This window comes from Apostichopus japonicus, chromosome 12 (genome assembly GCF_037975245.1).
Source record: "Apostichopus japonicus isolate 1M-3 chromosome 12, ASM3797524v1, whole genome shotgun sequence".
Classification (NCBI taxonomy): domain Eukaryota; kingdom Metazoa; phylum Echinodermata; class Holothuroidea; order Aspidochirotida; family Stichopodidae; genus Apostichopus; species Apostichopus japonicus.
In genome coordinates this window covers 8433487-8452974 of record NC_092572.1, presented here as the reverse complement: position 1 = coordinate 8452974, position 19488 = coordinate 8433487, and the positions used below count along the sequence as shown (strand labels likewise).

The 19488-nt window shown below is 39.7% G+C and overlaps 1 protein-coding gene across 2 annotated transcripts; it reads right to left on the bottom strand.

Annotated features, from left to right (window-relative positions):
* Positions 1 to 464: 464 nt before the first annotated feature.
* Positions 465 to 18825, bottom strand: LOC139977918 (PR domain zinc finger protein 10-like). 2 transcript variants are annotated; one of them, XM_071987640.1, is made up of 10 exons: positions 18672 to 18825; positions 17437 to 17638; positions 11869 to 12088; positions 11089 to 11288; positions 9208 to 9898; positions 8283 to 8429; positions 7750 to 7847; positions 6171 to 6420; positions 3798 to 5641; positions 465 to 2998 (listed from the first exon to the last, which is right to left on the bottom strand). In XM_071987640.1, exons 2-10 carry the CDS (start codon positions 17584 to 17586, stop codon positions 2006 to 2008), a joined length of 4593 nt encoding a protein of 1530 aa, XP_071843741.1. In that variant the 5' UTR covers positions 17587 to 17638; positions 18672 to 18825; the 3' UTR covers positions 465 to 2005. The 2 variants fall into 2 exon arrangements, with proteins under 2 accessions (XP_071843741.1, XP_071843742.1); XM_071987641.1 differs by lacking the exon at positions 18672 to 18825 and adding an exon at positions 18021 to 18159.
* Positions 18826 to 19488: the final 663 nt, after the last annotated feature.

Here is a 19488-nt window from a genome sequence, read left to right as displayed (position 1 = left end):
GTTTCTGATCATCCATCACCCATTGACTTACAACTGACCCCACACAAACTAATAAACTGTAAATGACCAGATCTCATCTAGGTCACATGCAAATATATAACCCTGTTATTGGTTGCATTTATTAAACCAGAGCAGTTTTAGTCTTGAATCAACGCAAACTGCCGATTGTCTGCCAGTTGGAATAAATTAGTACATGTCCAGTTCTCCTGACCAAAGCCTACGAGACTTAAAACGAGCCAAAAATTAAATGGTCATCTTACGCAAACTACCCAACAATTATCCATGTATGGATGGTCGTGACGAGTCTGTGGTTTTGTGATAAAGTTGGGGGCAGTGTTCAGTGGGCTTTATTCATAACAGTCAAACAAGTCAACAAATGAGGCGTATAGCTGCAACAGCATCAGAGAACTATTTAACCAAATTATAGCGTGGGACAAATAAAGACTACAAAGCTAGTCAAAACATTGATTTTATCAGAGTGATTTAATTCACAAGACACTCAGTCAGTACAAGGTTTATTTTAAAAGTGAGTATTTAAAATTCAGTAATGATATATATATATACATGGAAGCAGCAATCCAAGTGACAAACGATAGATATAGAACAATGAAGTAAGATATTGCAATTCGAAACAAAATTGTACTGGGACGGACAAAGGACTTGAGCAAAAGATTGAAAACAACTGCGGAATATTAATGTATTTAATTTATCAAAATTCCACTCATGGTCAGGTCTTCATAGGCAGTTTACTGCCATTGATAGCATAACCACAAGATAAGAAAGAAATGGGAGATGTCACAGTTTTGAATGTTCCCTAACACATGCAGTAGCTTACACTCAGTTTTTCATGGTTTCCTTTATTACAATCTGTTTTTCTCTCATAGCAGAAAGGGTTTTGCAAATAACGAACATAAATTATTCAACTAGTTTTAAACTTCTAAAGAGAGAAAAGATTAACAACAAGCTCCTGGTCTTTTATAAGAACAAATTGTAGTTAAATAATTATAGCATAGTTAAAGAGTATGATTCTAGCAAGATCCTCGTAATTACAGAAAAGCATGAATCTGTTCATCGGCAAAGTGAAACTGAAAAGAATCTTTCAGGTGATGGATCACAGCTGGGCATTAGGAGGGCAGCCTGGAGGTTAAGGAATATGAGACTAAGGATATTACAAAATATCAGACTCCAGGGAAGTCCCCGGTACACGATTTAAACTGTACTTTTCTTTTCACTTTTGTTTCTACCCATTGCACCAAGAATTTACTAAGAAACTTTGACCAAATAAATTCAAAATATTTTGGCAGTGGCTCAAGATGAAGTTAGAAATATTGCCAATACAGCTGTAATCGTAACAGGTTTTTAAATTTTGAACGCAGTGAATGAAAGCAAACGTCAAATTCATGCTGCATCGACAGAAAAGATGTGACCGTAATCATACTCTGATGAAAGTGCATTATGCCGTTACCCCTTCCCATCCATTCCACTGCCCTCCTCCAACCATACCCTTGAGGATGCAACCGCACATGCCTTTAAGATGTGACCATAATCATACTCTGATGAAAGTGCATTAGGCCGTTACCCCTTCCCATCCATTCCACTGCCCTCCTCCAACCATACCCTTGAGGATGAAACCGCACATGCCTTTAAGATGTGACCATAATCATACTCTGATGAAAGTGCATTAGGCCGTTACCCCTTCCCATTCATTCCACTGCCCTCCTCCAACCATACCCTTGAGGATGAAACCACACATGCCTTTAAGATGTGACCATAATCATACTCTGATGAAAGTGCATTAGGCCGTTACCCCTTCCCATTCATTCCACTGCCCTCCTCCAACCATACCCTTGAGGATGAAACCACACATGCCTTTAAGATGTGACCATAATCATACTCTGATGAAAGTGCATTAGGCCGTTACCCCTTCCCATTCATTCCACTGCCCTCCTCCAACCATACCCTTGAGGATGCAACCGCACATGCCTTTAACTAATGAATGCAATAATTATCTGTATTGAGGGTTATAATTCCACTGAGGTTGTAGCAAGACAGTCTGCTGTTGTGCTTGGCGATCTTGCTGCTGAGGCTGTGAGCTGACCCCCGCCTGTTGCTGACCGGCCTGCTGCTGCTGTTGTTGTTGCTGGTTGGTGACTGTAGGAATGGTCTGCACCTGGACTACTTGTGGGTGCATCTGCTGGGTTTGTACCTGCACTTGTTGCTGCTGTACTACTGGCTGTCCACCCTGAATCTGCTGTTGCTGCTGTTGTTGCTGTTGTTGCTGTTGCAAAGCCGCGACAGCGGCCTGCGTCAACGTCTGGGCCGCGGGACCGATCTGAATCAGCTGGCTCACGTCCACCGTCTGGGTGGTAGTCCCGTCAGCTGAGATAGCAACCACCTGACCGCCGGGCTGTTGCATTATGTGGGCGCCTTGTATCTGCTGTGCCACGCTGGCAGGGACCTGGTGGGCAATCTGAGAGACGGGAATCTGAGAGACTGAAATCGAATGTTGGTTGTTCTGCTGGATCTGGGGCAGGATCTTCTGGACCAGGTCCGATACTGACTGCTGTACGTTACTGTCCTGTATGGAGTGTTGCAGCTCTGACATGGCCTGATTCAACAAGTCAGTGGCCTGCACAGAGGACTCGGCCTGGGCTAATTGTGAGATATCTATGTACCTGATGGTGGATGCGTCTCCCATCCTGTCTTGACTCAGGGCAGCTTGTGCCTCCTGGATCTGCTGGGATATCTGTTCGGGTGTGGCACCAGGTGCAACCACCAGTTGTACTGTCGGTTGAAGCGAGAGGCCCTGTGCGTTCTGGCTCTGGGGGATTCCCTGTATGGCCGCTGTGACCACCTGGGCCGCCGCAGCGGCCGCAGCTGGATTAGGGTCCCTGTTCTGGATAGTAATGTGGCTGACTTGATTCGCAGGATTCTGCAGACCACGGTCTGAACTGTCCGCCACCTGCGCCACCACTGTGACTGGTTCCACTACAGATATCTGTAAGGTAATGGGGAAAGACAAATGAAGTAAATAACAGATATCATAAAACCTTTATATCATATAACATCATATAAAATATATCATATTTACATATATAACATATATCATACAACATATACAACATAAAATCATATATCATATAACACATATAACATCATATAACATATCCATGGATGGATTTCTTGGTTGTGCTAGTAATGTATTCAGAATACTGTAATCAGGCATCCTTACAAGGAACAATAACAGCTGACCACAATACTGTAATCAGACATCCCTACAAGGAACATCATAACAGTTGACCACAATACTGTAATCAGGCATCCCTACAAGGAACATCAACAGTGGACCACAATAATGTTAATCAGTTGCATTTATGTCAAAACAGGTACTAATATACAGTGTTGTAAAACAGGAGAAGTACTCGGTTACTCCAGAAGTTCATTTTTTTGAAAGTACTCGCATTGCTTTAAAGTACTCAGGGAAAAAAAAATGTGAACTCATCATTGAGTACTTAAATGAAAATGCTAATATACTTTAACTTTATTTAAAGTAGTTGGTACTAGCTCAAGTCACCGGAACTCCAAATTACAAAAGAGTGCTCAGAGCCTAAAAATGTAGTACATAGTACTCAGAACTTAGTAATCAGAACTGTTCACTTTAATAAATAACTTAGATAAGGCCAGATGAACTAAGACTGCATGAAACCCTTGAATTAATGCCACGTTAAACCAAATTTTAAGGTTAGAGGAATTAACAGTAGAAAACTTATAAAAAGAAAAGAAAAGAAGTGTCTTACCTGTTGGTGAGGAGCCCCAGAAACCACAGGGTCCATGTGCTTCTTCCTGACATGGTCCATCATTTTAGCCTTGGTACTATATTGGCGTGGACAATGGGCACAGGCAAAGTAATGTGTTGTGGTAGCACCTGCTGGTGCAGTGTGAGGGTCATCCAGGACATTGGTTTCAGGGTTATTCTTATTCTTCCTCAGACTCGGAGGAAGGAGAGCGCCCGGGTGGTTCTTCAAGATGTGAATCTTTCTCTTGCTGCTGCTCTTGTAGACCTTTTCACAGTAAGCGCAGAAATAGTTCCTGTTGGGCTTGATGATCGGCAGGTTCAACTCCGGTACCGATTCTGGCTGGATGTCGGGATGCTGACGGGCTAGATGGTTCACCAACATGCCACGCCTCTTGAAGCCCAGCTGGCAGGCACGACACTTGAAGGTGAACGCGTCCACTTCGGTGGGATCCACTGCGGGTTTAAACGGCGGCTTCTTGGGTTTACTAGCCAGGGCGGCCATCTTGGCTTCTCTCTCTGGGTTATGCATTCTCAGCATGTGCTCTTTGAGTTTGTCCTTCCGTTTGAACTGCTTCCCGCAGTTGGCGCAGAGGAAGTCCTTCCGATCTGTGTGCCTGAGCATGTGCATCTTCAGTTTGTCTGGACGTGGGAAGATCTTGCGACAGACCGGACAGGGGAACTCCTTACAGGAGTGGGACTCTCGTATGTGCTTGCGAATGTGAGAGTACATCTCAAAGTTCTTCGAGCAGTGAGGGCAAAAGTACTGTCCGTCCTGCTTGTGAATCGTGACGTGCCTCCTGAGGAGCTCCGGCCGTTCGTAACCGATCTCGCAGAAGGGACACTTGTAGAACTTTGGTATCATGTGCACCTTCATGTGGCTGCTATATAAGGGTTGATTGTCAAATGTCTTCCCACAGAGCTTGCAGTGAATCAGAGTCTGCCCCTGTTCGTTCATCGACATGCTCTGTTGGAACCCTGAAAACTCCCCTATGAATGTCTCCATGTTGCCGACAGGGTCTAGACCTGGCTGGAATTGTTGGAGCCCATCCCCTCCTCCCTGGGCCAACGGGAGCCGACCCATCACCGACTGACTGATAATGTCCTGGCTAACAGACGTAGAGACAGGCTGAGGTGTAAAGCCTTGTGTTTCGTGTAAGTTCTCCATGGATATGAGCGGTACTCCTCCATTGCCATTCTGTTGGTTGGCTACAGCATCAGTTTGAGTCACAGTCTGAGGATGCACGACTCCATCTACGGGGGACTTAGCCACCGGATCTGGGACCTCCTGTGCTTCCTCTTCATGCTCTTCTGCTTCATGGCTTACCAGTTGATCCTCCTTTGAGAAAGTCTCATCACAGTACTCGCAAGACCAAGTGGTGATCACCTGGCGATGCCGGGGAGGTTGGACGAACCCTGTGTATTCACCTCTCTCTTTATGCTTCAAGAGATGCCTCAACGCATTGTAATCATGTGCAAACTTCTTCAGGCAGACCTCACACGTGATTGTCTTGTTATCCGTGTGAACTACCGCATGGCGCTGTAGGTCATAGTTCCTGGTAAAGATCTTCTGGCAGGTTTGGCAGACGAAAGGAGAGGGTTTCTCTTGAAACTGTACTGACCTACCACCGCCATGCTTATAGTTGATCGCATCCGATATGGGGTACTTTCTGGGCCTGCCCCTCTTGCGGGGACGGCCACGCCCTCGACCTCTCCCACGGCCTCTCCCCCTCGTGGGTCGTACTTCTGGTGCATCATGGGAGCTCAGATGCTTCTGTAAGAGCTCTGATGTCTTGAACTTTCGCGAGCATTCGTAGCACGGCCAGGTTTTCTCTTTCTCTTGGATAGCTGTGAATAAACAAATAATTCCAGAGTTGAGACAGGGAGAACTAAAATGAAGTATTGTTTGGGAAAACAAGAAGAGAAAATTGAAGATAAAATGAAAACTGCCCATAAGAATAATTTAGGTAGCTTTGCTCTGATTAGAAAAATTTTACAAGCATAGACTAATTGGGACTGTGATATTTGTCGTTCATAAATACTGAAGCCACTTATCAACCTCATAGCCTGTCCATATTAACCACATATGGCAACATATGGCAACTTCGTAGCCTGTCCATATGAACCACATATGGCAACTTCATGGCAATGTATGGCAACTTCATAACCTGTCCATATTAACTACATATGGCACCATGTGGATTTACCATATAACTTCAGCTTAAACACAAAGTTTTAACCTACATCTTACACCCAAATGTATGGGCTTCCTTGATGGCATAGAATGTTATCCAAACTTCCACCAACTATGTGACAAGAGAAATTGCCTTCCCGATATTTTATTGCCTCAAAACACAGGGTTCATTTTTCAACCCACCTGCGGCTTCTTCTGGGGTGATTTCTAATACTTGTTCTCCCAGAGCTTCAGCGAAAGACTTTGCATACCAAACTTTGAGCTCCTGTCTTGGTTCGACTGTCTTGATGGTAGCGAAGTAAATCTCGTTGTTTAAGCAAAACGCCATGAGATTCTGCTCGCTGTAGCTATTAGCCGGTCTGACAAAACCCATCCAGTTACTGCGAAACTCATCTTGACAGTCAATGTAAACTGTTTCGCCGTTCCTCTCCACCTAAAGGTAAAGAGCAGAGAGTGACATTGCTTGTATTGAATATCAAAATGGTATCTGCAGGAAATGGTCAAACCTTCATACTTAGTCTATGCCAAGATGAACAGTAAGTAATTGTTGACAGAAAACTCAGTGTTTTCTGTAGGTTTACAAATTAAAAGCAAAACTGTTGTCAAGTCTAAATTTGTTAGGCAAACCTGAAACACTAAATTATTGCTTGAGGAGGTCATTGGATTGCATACAGGATTGTATACAATTTAACTTAGCAAGTGATACTAAGGATATCAATGTTCTATGAAAAGATAACATAAACAAGATCTCACTGATTTTGCTCTGTGGTTTAGCTTCATTATTCAATTATGTAATTTCATCGATGGTTTGATTAGACTTCTCCAGACATGGTAAGAATTATACTTGTAACGGTCAGGAATCTAACTGCTCGAGGCAAGTATAGAATTCCCTAACTTGACGTACACGTTGACTTGTCTCAAAATACAAACTTGATATTTTCCTTGTTTTCACAGTGGAAATGATGGCCTCTTTACTTAGGGCTTTGATTAAGTTTCATTAGAGAAAGTGGTTACAATTTCTAATACACTGTTAACATGTCATTTGAGACCATAAAAATTGTCTTATGTTTTCCCATTTACCTAGTTGTTGCAATCTGAGGAATGGACCTAATGGTCTGTGTATTAGACTATACAGTCCAGTCATTTGATGAATCTCAGCTGTTTAAAGGTTCATTAAAAGTGTTATATAAATACATCTTTGACTGAAAGCAGTAGTTTTTGTTGGTCTACAACATATCAAAATAAATATTGTACCTAAATCATCCTTTAAACCCAAGCAACACATGGTATTCTGAACTAGGTTTGCTGATTGCTTACAGTTTGCCAGCAGTCAGTGTTTTGTTTGCACTGAGCTGCACATAAACTTTCAACTGCTAAAGTGATGCTATCATACAATCAGACATGTCGCCGGACCAACTTTGCTTTTTAGACAGAGGTACAAGAAAGTCTAGGTCATCAGATTGGAAAACCACAGAACGTGTCTAAAATATAGACTTTGACTTGCACAGGGTCCTGCCCGTCGATTCGCAAGGCTCGCAATCTGCATGCTGATGGTGTGTTCCATGGACCTGCATTCACCTGGATCTGTTTCAGCTAAACAGTCATAAACTGCAAGCAATAGCCGATTCATTCACATCCACCATTTAAACATCAACCATCTTAAGCAACAGACTTGACTCTTAGCCTGGTGTAGGTTGTCTGAAGGAAAACCAGCCAATCAACTTTCTTAAACATCAGCTCATAAAATAAATCTAAAGCTCACCGGCCACTTCAGGATGGTATTGGGAGGATCCTTCACAATGGCGCCCTCTAAGGGTCCAAACTGAGTCCTCTTGGAGAGTGCCCTCTTAGCAAAAACACCTTAAAAAAGATAAAAATCATTCAAATCTAATGCAAAGAAAAGTTCGAAATATTTCAAATGTGGGAATGAAACTTGTGACCTTTTTTGGTAAAATAAATATAAATATTTATATCATAAACAAGATGCACTTACACTTGATTGTCATTAAAGCTTGCAATAGTCACTTCCATTTTCACTATAAGTCCAGAATCAACACAATAGTGCCATCATATCCTTGAAGTTTCTAAAAAAATGTATTCCAAGATATACACAAATCCAAAAAATATATACATCTTATGTTATAACTGAATCAATAAGATGGTTTTGGAATCACCCTACACTCCTTCATCTTAAAGGCATAAAGCATCAATAGAGAGGTACATTCATCCCCCTCAAAAAATTTCCCTCCAAAATCTCCTACGAACTGCACTTGCTGCCAAAACTGTTTAACTTACCAACATCATTTTCCAAGACCTTGAAGACCTGGAGCATGCTGGGTAGTGTAGCTCTGGCCCGCGATGTGATTGGTCGATCAATAATCTTCATAAATGCCCCCTCCTTTAAGAACGCTTCTTCATCTACCATGTCCTGTTCTTCCGACCCTAGATCGAGGTATCAAAAAATGAAAAATGTTTGATCAATATTTATAGCATGATATCATAAAGATAATTGTAATGGTTAAGTATACCGACTACTTTGTAGGATAATACAATCACATACCAATTGCTGTAAAAATAAGGTCAGATAACTAACTCTGTAATTTTAAGCAGATTCAGCTACTTACAAAAAAACTTGGTTCAATACACAATCTCTTTGACAAAGTAGGGTCTGATGTAAACAATCACTGCAAACCTATAGTTCGCTACCGATCACTTTGAACACAAGAGGTCAGATAACGATCAATTTTCAAAATATAGGTTCAGATACCCAATCACTTTCACAAAATAGGGTCTAATAACAATCACTGCAAACCTACAGTTAGCTGCTGATCACGTTTAAAAGATTGGGTCAGATAACGATCGTTTTTCAAAAATAGTTTCAGTTACCTAATCAATTTGACAAAATTGGGTCTGATAACTATCACTGAAAAACTACAGTTAGCTGTCCATCGCTTTAAAAAGATGAAGTCAGATAACAATCGTTTTTAAAATATAAGGCCAGCTACCAGTCACATTGACAAGATAGGGTCTGATAACAAATCACTGAAAACCTACAGTTAACTGCAGCTCGCTTTGAAAAGATTGGGTAAGATATAAATTGTTTTACGAAAATTAGGCCACATTGACAAGATAAGGTCTGATATGAACACTGTCAGTCTACAGTTAGCTACAGTTTCAGATACAGATCTAATACTTGGTCGTAAAAGACATTTCTGCTTACATGAATCATTCTTTTCGGCGTCGATCAGATTCTGGACATTCTGGGCTGCCTTTCTCCCCGGTCTCCTCGATGGGCCTGCTTGTTCCTCTCCTCCAGATTCTGCAGGTTCTCCCGTCGTCTCTGAGGGTGCATCCAAAACCATCTGAACAGAACCTGAGGATGACTCCTCTCCTTGTCCTGTATGGTGGTGGTGGTGTTGCACCTCAGCCTGGTCTTCAGACTCTTCCTCTACTGCTGGCTGTTTTTGCTGTTGTGTTTGCTGTTGTTGTTGCTGTTGTGTTTGTTGTTGTGTCTGTTGTGGTAGAGGCTGTTGCTGCTGTTGTGAGTGTTGTTGCTGTTGTGATAGAGGCTGTTGTTGTGAGTGTTGTTGCTGTTGTGGGTGTTGCTGCTGTTGTGGTAGAGGTAGTTGCTGTTGTATATGTGCTTGTTGCTGTTGAGTCTGAGGATGCTGTTGCAGTTGTTGCTGTAACTGCTGCTGTAATTGCTGCTGTAATTGCTGCTGTTGTTGTTGTTGAGACTGCTGCTGTTGTAAAACTAGATGCTCTTCTTGCTGCTGTTGCTGCAAATGTTGTGGATTTACTTGCATAACGGCTCCTTGTCCTGGCTGCTGCTGATGTTCCACACCTTGCAACTCTTGGACAGGTGGCTGAGGCTGCTGAGGTGCTGGCTGTTGCTGAATAACAGGTGGAATCTTTAAAGAGAGAAACAAAACGTTATATTATCCCCTATTATCATCATGCATGGTACATAGAGGTGAGTATAGTGAGCTTTTCAGATATTCAACCTGGAATTTCCATTGGATATTTCACACCTTTTTCCACTCTTATAGGGGAGATAATAAGGTATGACAACAATCGTTACTTTGATTCAAATGACGGGCACAAGGAAACTGAAATTCTACATGACTTTCAAAGATTAGCAAATGAATTAAACCCATATGGTCAGAGTGCATTTAGAAGAAAAGAAACATTGAATCTACTTCGGAAGTTGGTTTTCTGAAATCCATCAGCAAACACGTATTGAGACTTTACATAAGACAGAGATCTTTGTGAAAAACAACTCCACCAAATAACTAACAAACAGTCTTGTTCTATTTGAGAGATCTGCTCTCATGAATTCTTGTTCTGGGAGCTGTCATTTTGTAAATCTGTGATGTCTATATATAGTGCCACTTGAATGATCTTAAACATACTTTTTCTTCATTTTTCTTCCGTTATAATGAGAGTTTTTCTTTTGTTATAACAGGAGTTTTTCTTTAGTAATAATGGGAATTTTTCTTTGGTTATAATGGGAGTTTTCATTTGTTATAATGAGAGTGTTTCTTTTATTATAATGGGAGTTTTTCTTTTGCTATAATGGGAGTTTTCTTTTGTTATAATAGGAGTTTTTCTTTTGTTATAATAGGATTTTTATTTTGTTATAATGAGAGTGTTTCTTTTATTATAATGGGAGTTTTTATTTTGTTATAATGGGAGTTTTTCTTCCGTTATAATGGGAGTTTTATTTTTGTTATGATGGGAATTTTTCGTTTGTTATAATGGGAGTTTTTCTTTTGTTATAATGGGAGTTTTTATTTTGTTATACAGGGTAATGGGATTTCTATTTTGTTACAATGGGAGTTTTTCTTTGGTTATAATGGGATTTTTATTTTGTTATAATGGGAGTTTTTCTTCCATTATAATGGGAGTTTTTCTTTTGTTATAATGGGAGTTTTTCTTTTGTTATAATGGGATTTTTCTTTTGTTATAATGGGAGTTTTTCTTTGGTTATAATGGGAGTTTAGTATATTGAATATACCAGATTAATTGATAAGCAATTATGGATGCCATCAATTTTTATCATTATAACCTTATAATTGATTCAGGTCACCAGGTTGCTCACCTCTTGTTCAACAGGGGCAGCTTCAACAGCCAGTGGTTCAGCAACCATCTCAGCATGGACCATTTGTGGATTCTGATTGGCTGGCTGAGGAAGAGCTTCTCCACTTCCTGTCTCATTCTCTTCCTCTAAATGGTGGTTTATTGGTGTGGAGATGCTAGAGTCCGGAATAGTGGAACTAGCCACTGGTATGGCTTCGTCACCTGTTCAGAGATCAGAGCTACATGCTATCAATACAATTCTACATCCCACTACCTGTAGATGTAGCAAAAGCTAGAATTGACATGGCATCTAAATAGATGAACTTTCACTTCTTCAAAAATTCTTCAAAATATCAATTTTTAATGTTTTATTGTCACTTGAGAAATAATGTACACATGGCAACCTCTTGTACACAATATTGTTTTTATCTTTCTAAAGAAAAATCATAAAATGAACAACGGCTTATGTTTTTTTTAATTTGTCTGCCCAGATGACCACAGTAATATGCGCAGATGTTTTGTCAAATTTCTAAAATAACACAGAAGGGGCAGAAATAATAACATTGCGATAAAAAAGTACAGTTACTGTGAGAAACTTTCTTTTGCTTACAGCTTAATTGCGATGTTGATTTTATTTCTGTCCAATTTTTGCTATAACAACTGTTTTCTCTGGCCCTCATAGCAACTTGAGAACTCATGCTCTACACCTATCACACATTTAGTCTACTTTGCATGAATATGAAGTGGAATTGAGTGCATGTGTATTAAATGAGAAGCAAACCAGCAAACTTTAAACACTTACTATATCTTGAGGAATGTCCCTGTCTGCCACCAAGTCCAGGAACCAAGTGATTATGTGTACGTGATGGAATCTCCACGGCCCTGGCCTCATTGACAGTCGATTCTGGCTCGTTGTCAGCAACCCAGGCCTGGGCCTCGGCTCCTTGGTACGAGGCACTGGGGCCTTGAGGGTAGGCAAAATGTGAACTGCCAGCATCTATGTCACGTTGTGGGCTTTGATTCTGAAAGAGGTGACATATGAAGGCTTGTTAAAATAACCGAGTATTCATTAAATTGAACAAAGCTTGAACATACCGATAGTTGGGTCTGAATCTGGGCTCGTGAAATTTGCGATCTGTCCTGCAAGACAAAGCCTTAGATTATCTTGAATTAATATTAACACTTAAGGCCTGTACCGCATGGATTGAGCACTATACCAGCCAAGTCTGCATATTGCTCATTCTATGCATAGTAAGTGCACAATTTTTTATTCTGTTTGCCCTTTGCCTCAACCAATGTTTCTCTGGTCCTCTTAGATAGGTTAAGGGAGAACCCCTGAGATATAAAGCATACAGTACATTTGGAGCTGGTTATTTAAATTATCAGTACACTGAACAACATCAGAAATTATTGGCCTACCACTTTGTGATGCAATATAATGTTCTCGCTTCTAGGCCGATAAAGGAAAACATTAGAAACGTCAAAAATGCCTAGCATGGACACTTCGAAGTTCGGACACCTAAGCCTTAAAACACCCCAAAACTCTATCTTCTGGTCTAAATCACCTGAAAATATACTTGATATGGTGGGAGAATTGTGTTATATTACGATACACGGCCAAACTTTCTTTCCTGCAAACTGTTTCCACGTTGTATTTCAAGAAGATTCTTCGTGATTGTGGAACTGGTATCTCTTTGCTAGAGTATTGCGAAGTTCGGACACCCAACCCACAGTGTGGCGCTGGTGATAAAATTGGTGGCGCAGTTGCTCTTTCAGTAACTATAACAGACTTCGTAGATCTCCGTCATTTTATTGATTAATATGTAAGTACTTACTTACACACAGGGTTGGCATTTTCCCGGGAAAAACCTGTTTTTCCCACTAAGCGGTAAAAACCAGGTAAAAACCGGGAAAAACTGGTAAATACCGGTAAAAACCGCCTCCGTCTCGAAAACTAGTATGAATTGTCCGTAAAATGCAGGGTCATCAGTAGGCACGATATTGTTTCATGACAGGCATATTTTATTGAATATGGGAGTTTCTTAGCTTCATTTTGAGCTATTTTATCACATTCTTATTCTACTTTTTGTGGAAAAAAGAGTATTTTTCGTATTGCACATGTATAGCTATTCTGTCACGATCTCTTTAGGGCCATTCCACACCAAGTGGTCCCAACATGGTAAAATTAGAAGGGTTATAAGTTGTCTCTCTTTGAGTATAATGTAAAGTAAGTAGCTTAAACTTTCATAAACGGTTAAAGTTTTCTTCTACTGATTTCTCAATCTTGATTTATAGCAATGAGTATCGATCTCAAACTGTAGGCACATTCATGGTGCATTATCAAATAATAATTGAAAGTAGAAAAAATCCTTAAATGAAAGGAAAGTCCAAGCTTTCTTTTAATGTGGCAGTTAAATGCAGTCTGCTAATTTATCTAATAACACAATTTAACAAATTTCCTTTATTACTGGTAACACAGATTATGTTAAAAATGCCACACTCTGGCTGTGACTTACGTGACAAAAATAGAAGGGAATGTTTTCCTCCAATAATATATAGTGTGTGAGAGCAAAGTGAGCTACAATTGTAAAGGTAGCTATAAAGGTTGATCTGTAATACCACCACTTTTGATCTATGTAACAAGCTTTAATAAATTTAGGGACTCCGGAAGTGTGTGACTTACGTGACGTCACGTAAGTCACAAAGGGAAGTGTAACTTACGTGACAAGTTCATTCTCAACACTTCCACACAGTTTTGATGTCTTCTATACTATATAACAGGTTTATAACACCTTCCTATTTATCAAAGATACCTACTCAGTTCTAAAATGCAGGAACAACATTTATAATGTGAAGTAAAATTGAAAGGTTACATTTAAGTGAATTGCAAAAAATGGCTCAAACAGCTCAAACTTAGAACAATATTACTGGTTACCTTAAAGTCTCATGACGTGTTTGCCAAATTTAAACTTCAACTTTTCCAGCTTACTGCACTGAAAGCTCAGTGAAAATGACACCCTCCTATGCAGTTTCCATATCAATATTCATTATTTTTATTTGTTTATATATCAATAAAAGATTTCTTAACCAGTCCATTGATTCTACAAAATTCAATCAAAATGTGCAAACCCGGCCGACAGATCATGCGCCAATCAAATCTCTCTGTTTTGTTTAAGACCGTTAGGCCTAGGACTACTTTCACTTTTGTGGCTCTCCTGCTAGGTTCGTTCTTTTGAATAGTATCTTTCTTTCATTCTCTTGAATAGTATCTTTCTGTTGGTCTTACTGATGTAGCTTGCAAAATTGTATCATTTCCTTCCATTGCAATGAATCAACAGGTACAGTATTTTCAAGAGTTTCCTTCGTTAATTGGGTAAAAAAATGGACGATAAGAGTATAAGTAAAGTAGGTTACATTTGTGTAATGAACGTGCTGGGTGGTTGCATGCAGTGATTTTACAGTAAATCGTTCGCGCCATACGGCCAACAGAAAATAAATTTCTTTTGTTTGATTGCGACAGTTTTTCTCCATTAAACCCCCATGGTCAGAGTGCATTTAGAAGTTAAGAAACATTGAATCTGCTTCAGAACTTTGTTTTCCGAAATTTACTTCGTTTACTTCGTTCCCCACAATTTTCGCGAAAATTTTTTTAACTCCGAAAAACACAGTGAGACACTTTGTGGGTAGAAAAATGAAGGAAGGCCATTAGGGCCAGTGAGGGTGTACAGTGTTAAAAGATTACCAGGGCATTCTAGACACGGTAGAATGCGGTGCATAGGTTGTGGGGAGACAGGTAAGTGGGTCACTCGTAAATATATAAACCATTAAGTTTTATAATTTTCATCAGCAAACACATATTGAGACTTTAAGTTCTTTAAATGTGAATTGCAGTCTACCCCTGAACTGCACAAGCTGCTTCAGGGGGTAAAATTTGTTTTAATATTTTCGGGCTAGTAGGAGATTTTATCTACTGTACTGTAAGAGGCCATTTCCACGTTGTGGTGGTGGCAGGCACCATATTTGTAACCTCTCCTGGGTACAGTACATCATCATATTTGACAACAACCCAGTCATCTACCTTAACATGAGAGGTCAGAGCTCGAAGTACAACATAAGTAACTGACATTAGTGGATCTCCATCAGTATCTAATGCGGTTTTCCACATACACATCTTGCCACCTTCTGCCTTTACCACATGGATTTATATGGATTAATTATTTTAATCCAAATTCCCAAAAGTGACTAAAATGTTACCAAAAAGCTTTAAATTATAACCAAAAATGTAGAAATACAAATACATTAGAAGTATTCTGTATTAACTAGTCTAGAAAAACTTGTTTACTCCTAATTAAGAAACTATTTAGCTACTGTAGCACTTAAGTTAAGATATTTTGCAGAACTAGTCTATAGGACTTTTTATGTACAAGTAAACTTCTAGATTCTATTTTTATGTGGAATAGACCCCTCCCCTTCCCCCAATCTCAATATAATGAACTTGTAAACATGTCCTTAGCCTGTGTTACTTTGTATCTTTGGAAACTGTGAGAGGAAACTGAGCAGTTTCACACGTGTGACTTACGTGACAATTTTTTGTGACTTACGTGACGTTGCTAATTTGCATACAAAGACCGGTATAAAATGCATATCAATTAAATTTTACCTTGAAGTTATTCCTCAATGTGTCCTTTTTAGATATAATAGGCAACTTAGCAAATTTCTCTCAATACTTCACAGGATTTATTGATTTCCTTCAAAAAGTTGAAATTCTTCATTTCTCTGCGTGACTTACGTGACACAAGCTGAGGGCGCTATAATTCGCAATGGGAAAGCATTAACGTTTTGCAGTGGTGACAGAATGTATTGTGTGTATTCAAAGTTCAGGAATGATAGGCATATGACTTAACTCTAGACTTGCACTGAACTTGAGATTGAAAACAAGTGTAAAATGTCTCTCTGATTTGTGACTTACGTGACGTGGAATGGCCCTTTAGCAGTATGCATTGCCTATTGCCCAAACCATTATAGGTCTACACTGGGACATTCACCCCTCCTAAATTCTTCAGGCCTATTGTGTGGCATGAACAGCGGAGGATAGAACGAAGTGGCGAACCATGGCATCCAAAGCCTCAAAGGGACAAGGAACCATATAATAATATAATATTATGTGCTCAGACAGTTCATTCCATTCCATTAATACAGTAGGCAACAGTCTATTGAGGTGAACTTCAATCCAGGGGGCTCAATAGAAACTGCTTTGAAACTTTGTAAGGCACATGGGCCCAATTAAAGTATTAAACGCACAATGGCCCTATGGAGCCATTCACACAACCAAACTGTTTACCTTGATGCAAACATGGTCCAATTATTATACAACTTCATGCATGAGTGATTAAACACTCTGAGGTGGACAGGTGAGGTGATACTGGGCACTTCCTGTGTATAGGCTAACTGAAGAGGTAGGAGTATCAACAACACAAGTAACTGTTCCAATTGTTACTTATTCTCAAATTAGTTGATGTCACAACAGTCACTTAGTACAGTGCCTATAAGCAATATAAGCATAGTACAGTGCCTAGTGCGAAGTGTGAACAGAGTACAATTTATCGCAGACATGAAGTGATCGTTCTTGGATGTGAATCATCATTTGGATCTGAGCGGACTAATGTGGCATGTATAATATGACGAACCATAGCCCTAGGAGGCACCAACAGTTTGATACGAGTCCATTCTCTAGATAATGGAATTATGCATCTCGATAGGAAAATAAAGTTGGTTGATCTGAGCATCCAATATATTATTTATTTGAATTATTTATAATAGTCTAATCGGTAAACTCACAAGTTATAGATCATAGCTGTTCTTTGGATGTAACCCAACCCCCTACCATAAGATGCCATTTTCTTGTAGATTCTATGCTCCTCCACAAGTTCCACATGAGTTTTTAGGAATTCTATATAATTTGAGGTTTTTCCCGGTTTTTCCCAGTTTTTCCCACTTATAGGTGGGAAAAACCTCCCGGTAAAAACCGGTAAAAAACTTGTTTTTCCCGGGGCGGTAAAAACCGCCCGGTAAAAACCGGCCAACCCTGCTTACACACGGGTCATTTTTGAGAGAAAATAACTGTAGCTTTGTAGTTTTTCGTGAAATTGGCTGTTGCTATAGGTTGTCATGGTGAAATTGTGTATTTCTTAGGGTGTCTGAACTTGGCAGTGTTCCGAACTTCGCAATACTGACTATACTACTATTAGGAGTAGGAAGGAATTTATCTAGTGTCAGAGCTCACTCTGAGAGAAGTCAGAACTTCTGAGTTTCTTTGTTATAACAAGTACTGCACCAGTATCTATAAATATATTTAAATGACTATACTTACTTCTGAAGAGTCAACTTGTGAGCTTGAAACACCATCGTGCTGCATAGGACTGCGAACAGACTGCAGGGATATCAAGCGGCGACTAGCACTAGTGCCATGGCTAGTATTGGTATGGGGTGGCCACACTGGCTCCCTACCATCAGCCTCCATTCCTGAAGAACCTGTGACAATCTCTTGATCACTTGCTTAGTAAGGTATGCCTCTGACGAACAAATGAGCATGGAAAACATTGTTAACTACTTAGAGGACTTATCATCTGACAAACTTTATTTAGGGCCAGGCTTAAGAAAATATCTTTATTTTATTGTTTCTAAATCCAGGCCTAGGCTACTCCCAAAATCCCATCTTTCTGCATCTTTTCTGTTACTGACTTATTCCTATCATATTCACAATTTTCACTAAGTCTTAAAATCTCCCAGTTCTCTTATTTGTCAAGCTAAACTGTTCTGCAGTACTGTAGCCTATTGTACAACAGCTAGAGCGAAGACAGTTTGTTGCCTTCATACAACTTGGTTGCTGATATTATTATAGCACTAGATTATACAGTGTATGTGTACTAAACGTTGTAAGTTGTACTGCGCTACCTGCGTACAAATCCTAACACCCAATGCGAACACCGTGTCTGTTTTCTCTGCATAATATGAACACATATTGCTTATAATATCAGCAATTGTTAGAAAATACATTGGGCGATGGCATTCCTTTTCTAAATAGGAACAAAATTGACAGAATGTAACTTTCGACACACTTTTTTAAGTCGGACGTCGCCGATGTTACTTTAATTTACCATATCGAGGCATGCGCAAAACACGTTCATGCAAATTTTAGTCATTCACCCCTTTCCGCCATGTTGTGATCCTGTTTCATAGATTACCTGCCAATTTTTTTTCAAAGTAACAGGCTTTAAATAGATTCTTTAGTCGTCAGACTGTACTTTATGATACATCTAAACTTTCTTGATAGATGTGGTCCTAAGAGTACCTTTCAAGAAAGATACATGAGCAAAAGAATTGACGCAGATTTCGTTAGTGGTATGTTCCGTGGACAACGCACATCTTGCTGCGGGTAAATATACAAATAGATTGGCAAACTCATACTTTCGGGCTATTTGGCGCAATGCACGATATTTTTACTTTTTCAGTCACTCTACGAGTTCCAGAAGATGATTGATAACTTTTAATTGACAAGAAAATGAACATAGTAAAGAATATATAAAAATATGATGTGGTACCTACCTGCTATCGTTCTTACCTACGCCGACAGGCTGGATTGTGCCAAATCAAAGATGAGGATGACGGTTGTTTCCTTACAAAGGTAGCGATTGGTCAATATATTGTAAATATTGAGATCATTCACATTTGGTCCAATCAACATACGACTACTTTCGACCTTAAATGTATATTCAAATTTACACTGAATATTTATGAGTACTTTTATGTCATTTTGACTTCGGGTTTTCAAACTTCCTCGAGGGTTAGCAAAAACCGTTCATTCCGAAAAAGTACACAATATGGTTGTCCAAACTACTCGATATTGTAGGTAAGAAATTCATAGTCGAGAAGACGTTTCGAAAAGCTAAAGTATGATTGTTGACATGTCCGCACAGTAATGTTATAATGTAGTGGAGCTTTTCAAACAATGTGACGTTGTCACCGAGGTATGGAGAGGGGGGAGGGGGGTGGCTAGAAGGGGCTGACATTTCCAGGGCGAATTGTGGATGGCAAAAGAAACATATATAGCTAGGGTTCCCTTACCGAAATCCCAGATCTGGGCCAGATATAAAAATCCAGATCTGGAATTTCAATCCTGGCCAGATCTGCTCCAGATCTGGAATTTATATCTGGCCAGATAAAAAATTAGGCAGATATAACTTGATATAAAATAAAGTTTTATATGGCCCATATAAAAGTTTATCTGGTTAAATTTTATTGCATCTATATCTGGGCCAGATACAACTTTATCTGGTTGATATAAAGAAAATCCAGATAATCCAGTTATATCTGGCTCTATATGGCCAGATAAATCTTTATCTGTAATCTGGAATAACTGTAT

Coding starts and splice junctions, on each gene's coding strand:
- LOC139977918 (XM_071987640.1), bottom strand. CDS start 17,586: ATGGAGGCTGATGGTAGGGAGCCAGTGTGGCCACCCCATACCAATACT. Junction 12,089..17,436: donor CACAAGTTGACTCTTCAGAA/GTAAGTATAGTC, acceptor CACCTCTTTCAG/AATCAAAGCCCACAACGTGA. Junction 7,848..8,282: donor GGTCTTGGAAAATGATGTTG/GTAAGTTAAACA, acceptor ATCTTTTTTAAG/GTGTTTTTGCTAAGAGGGCA.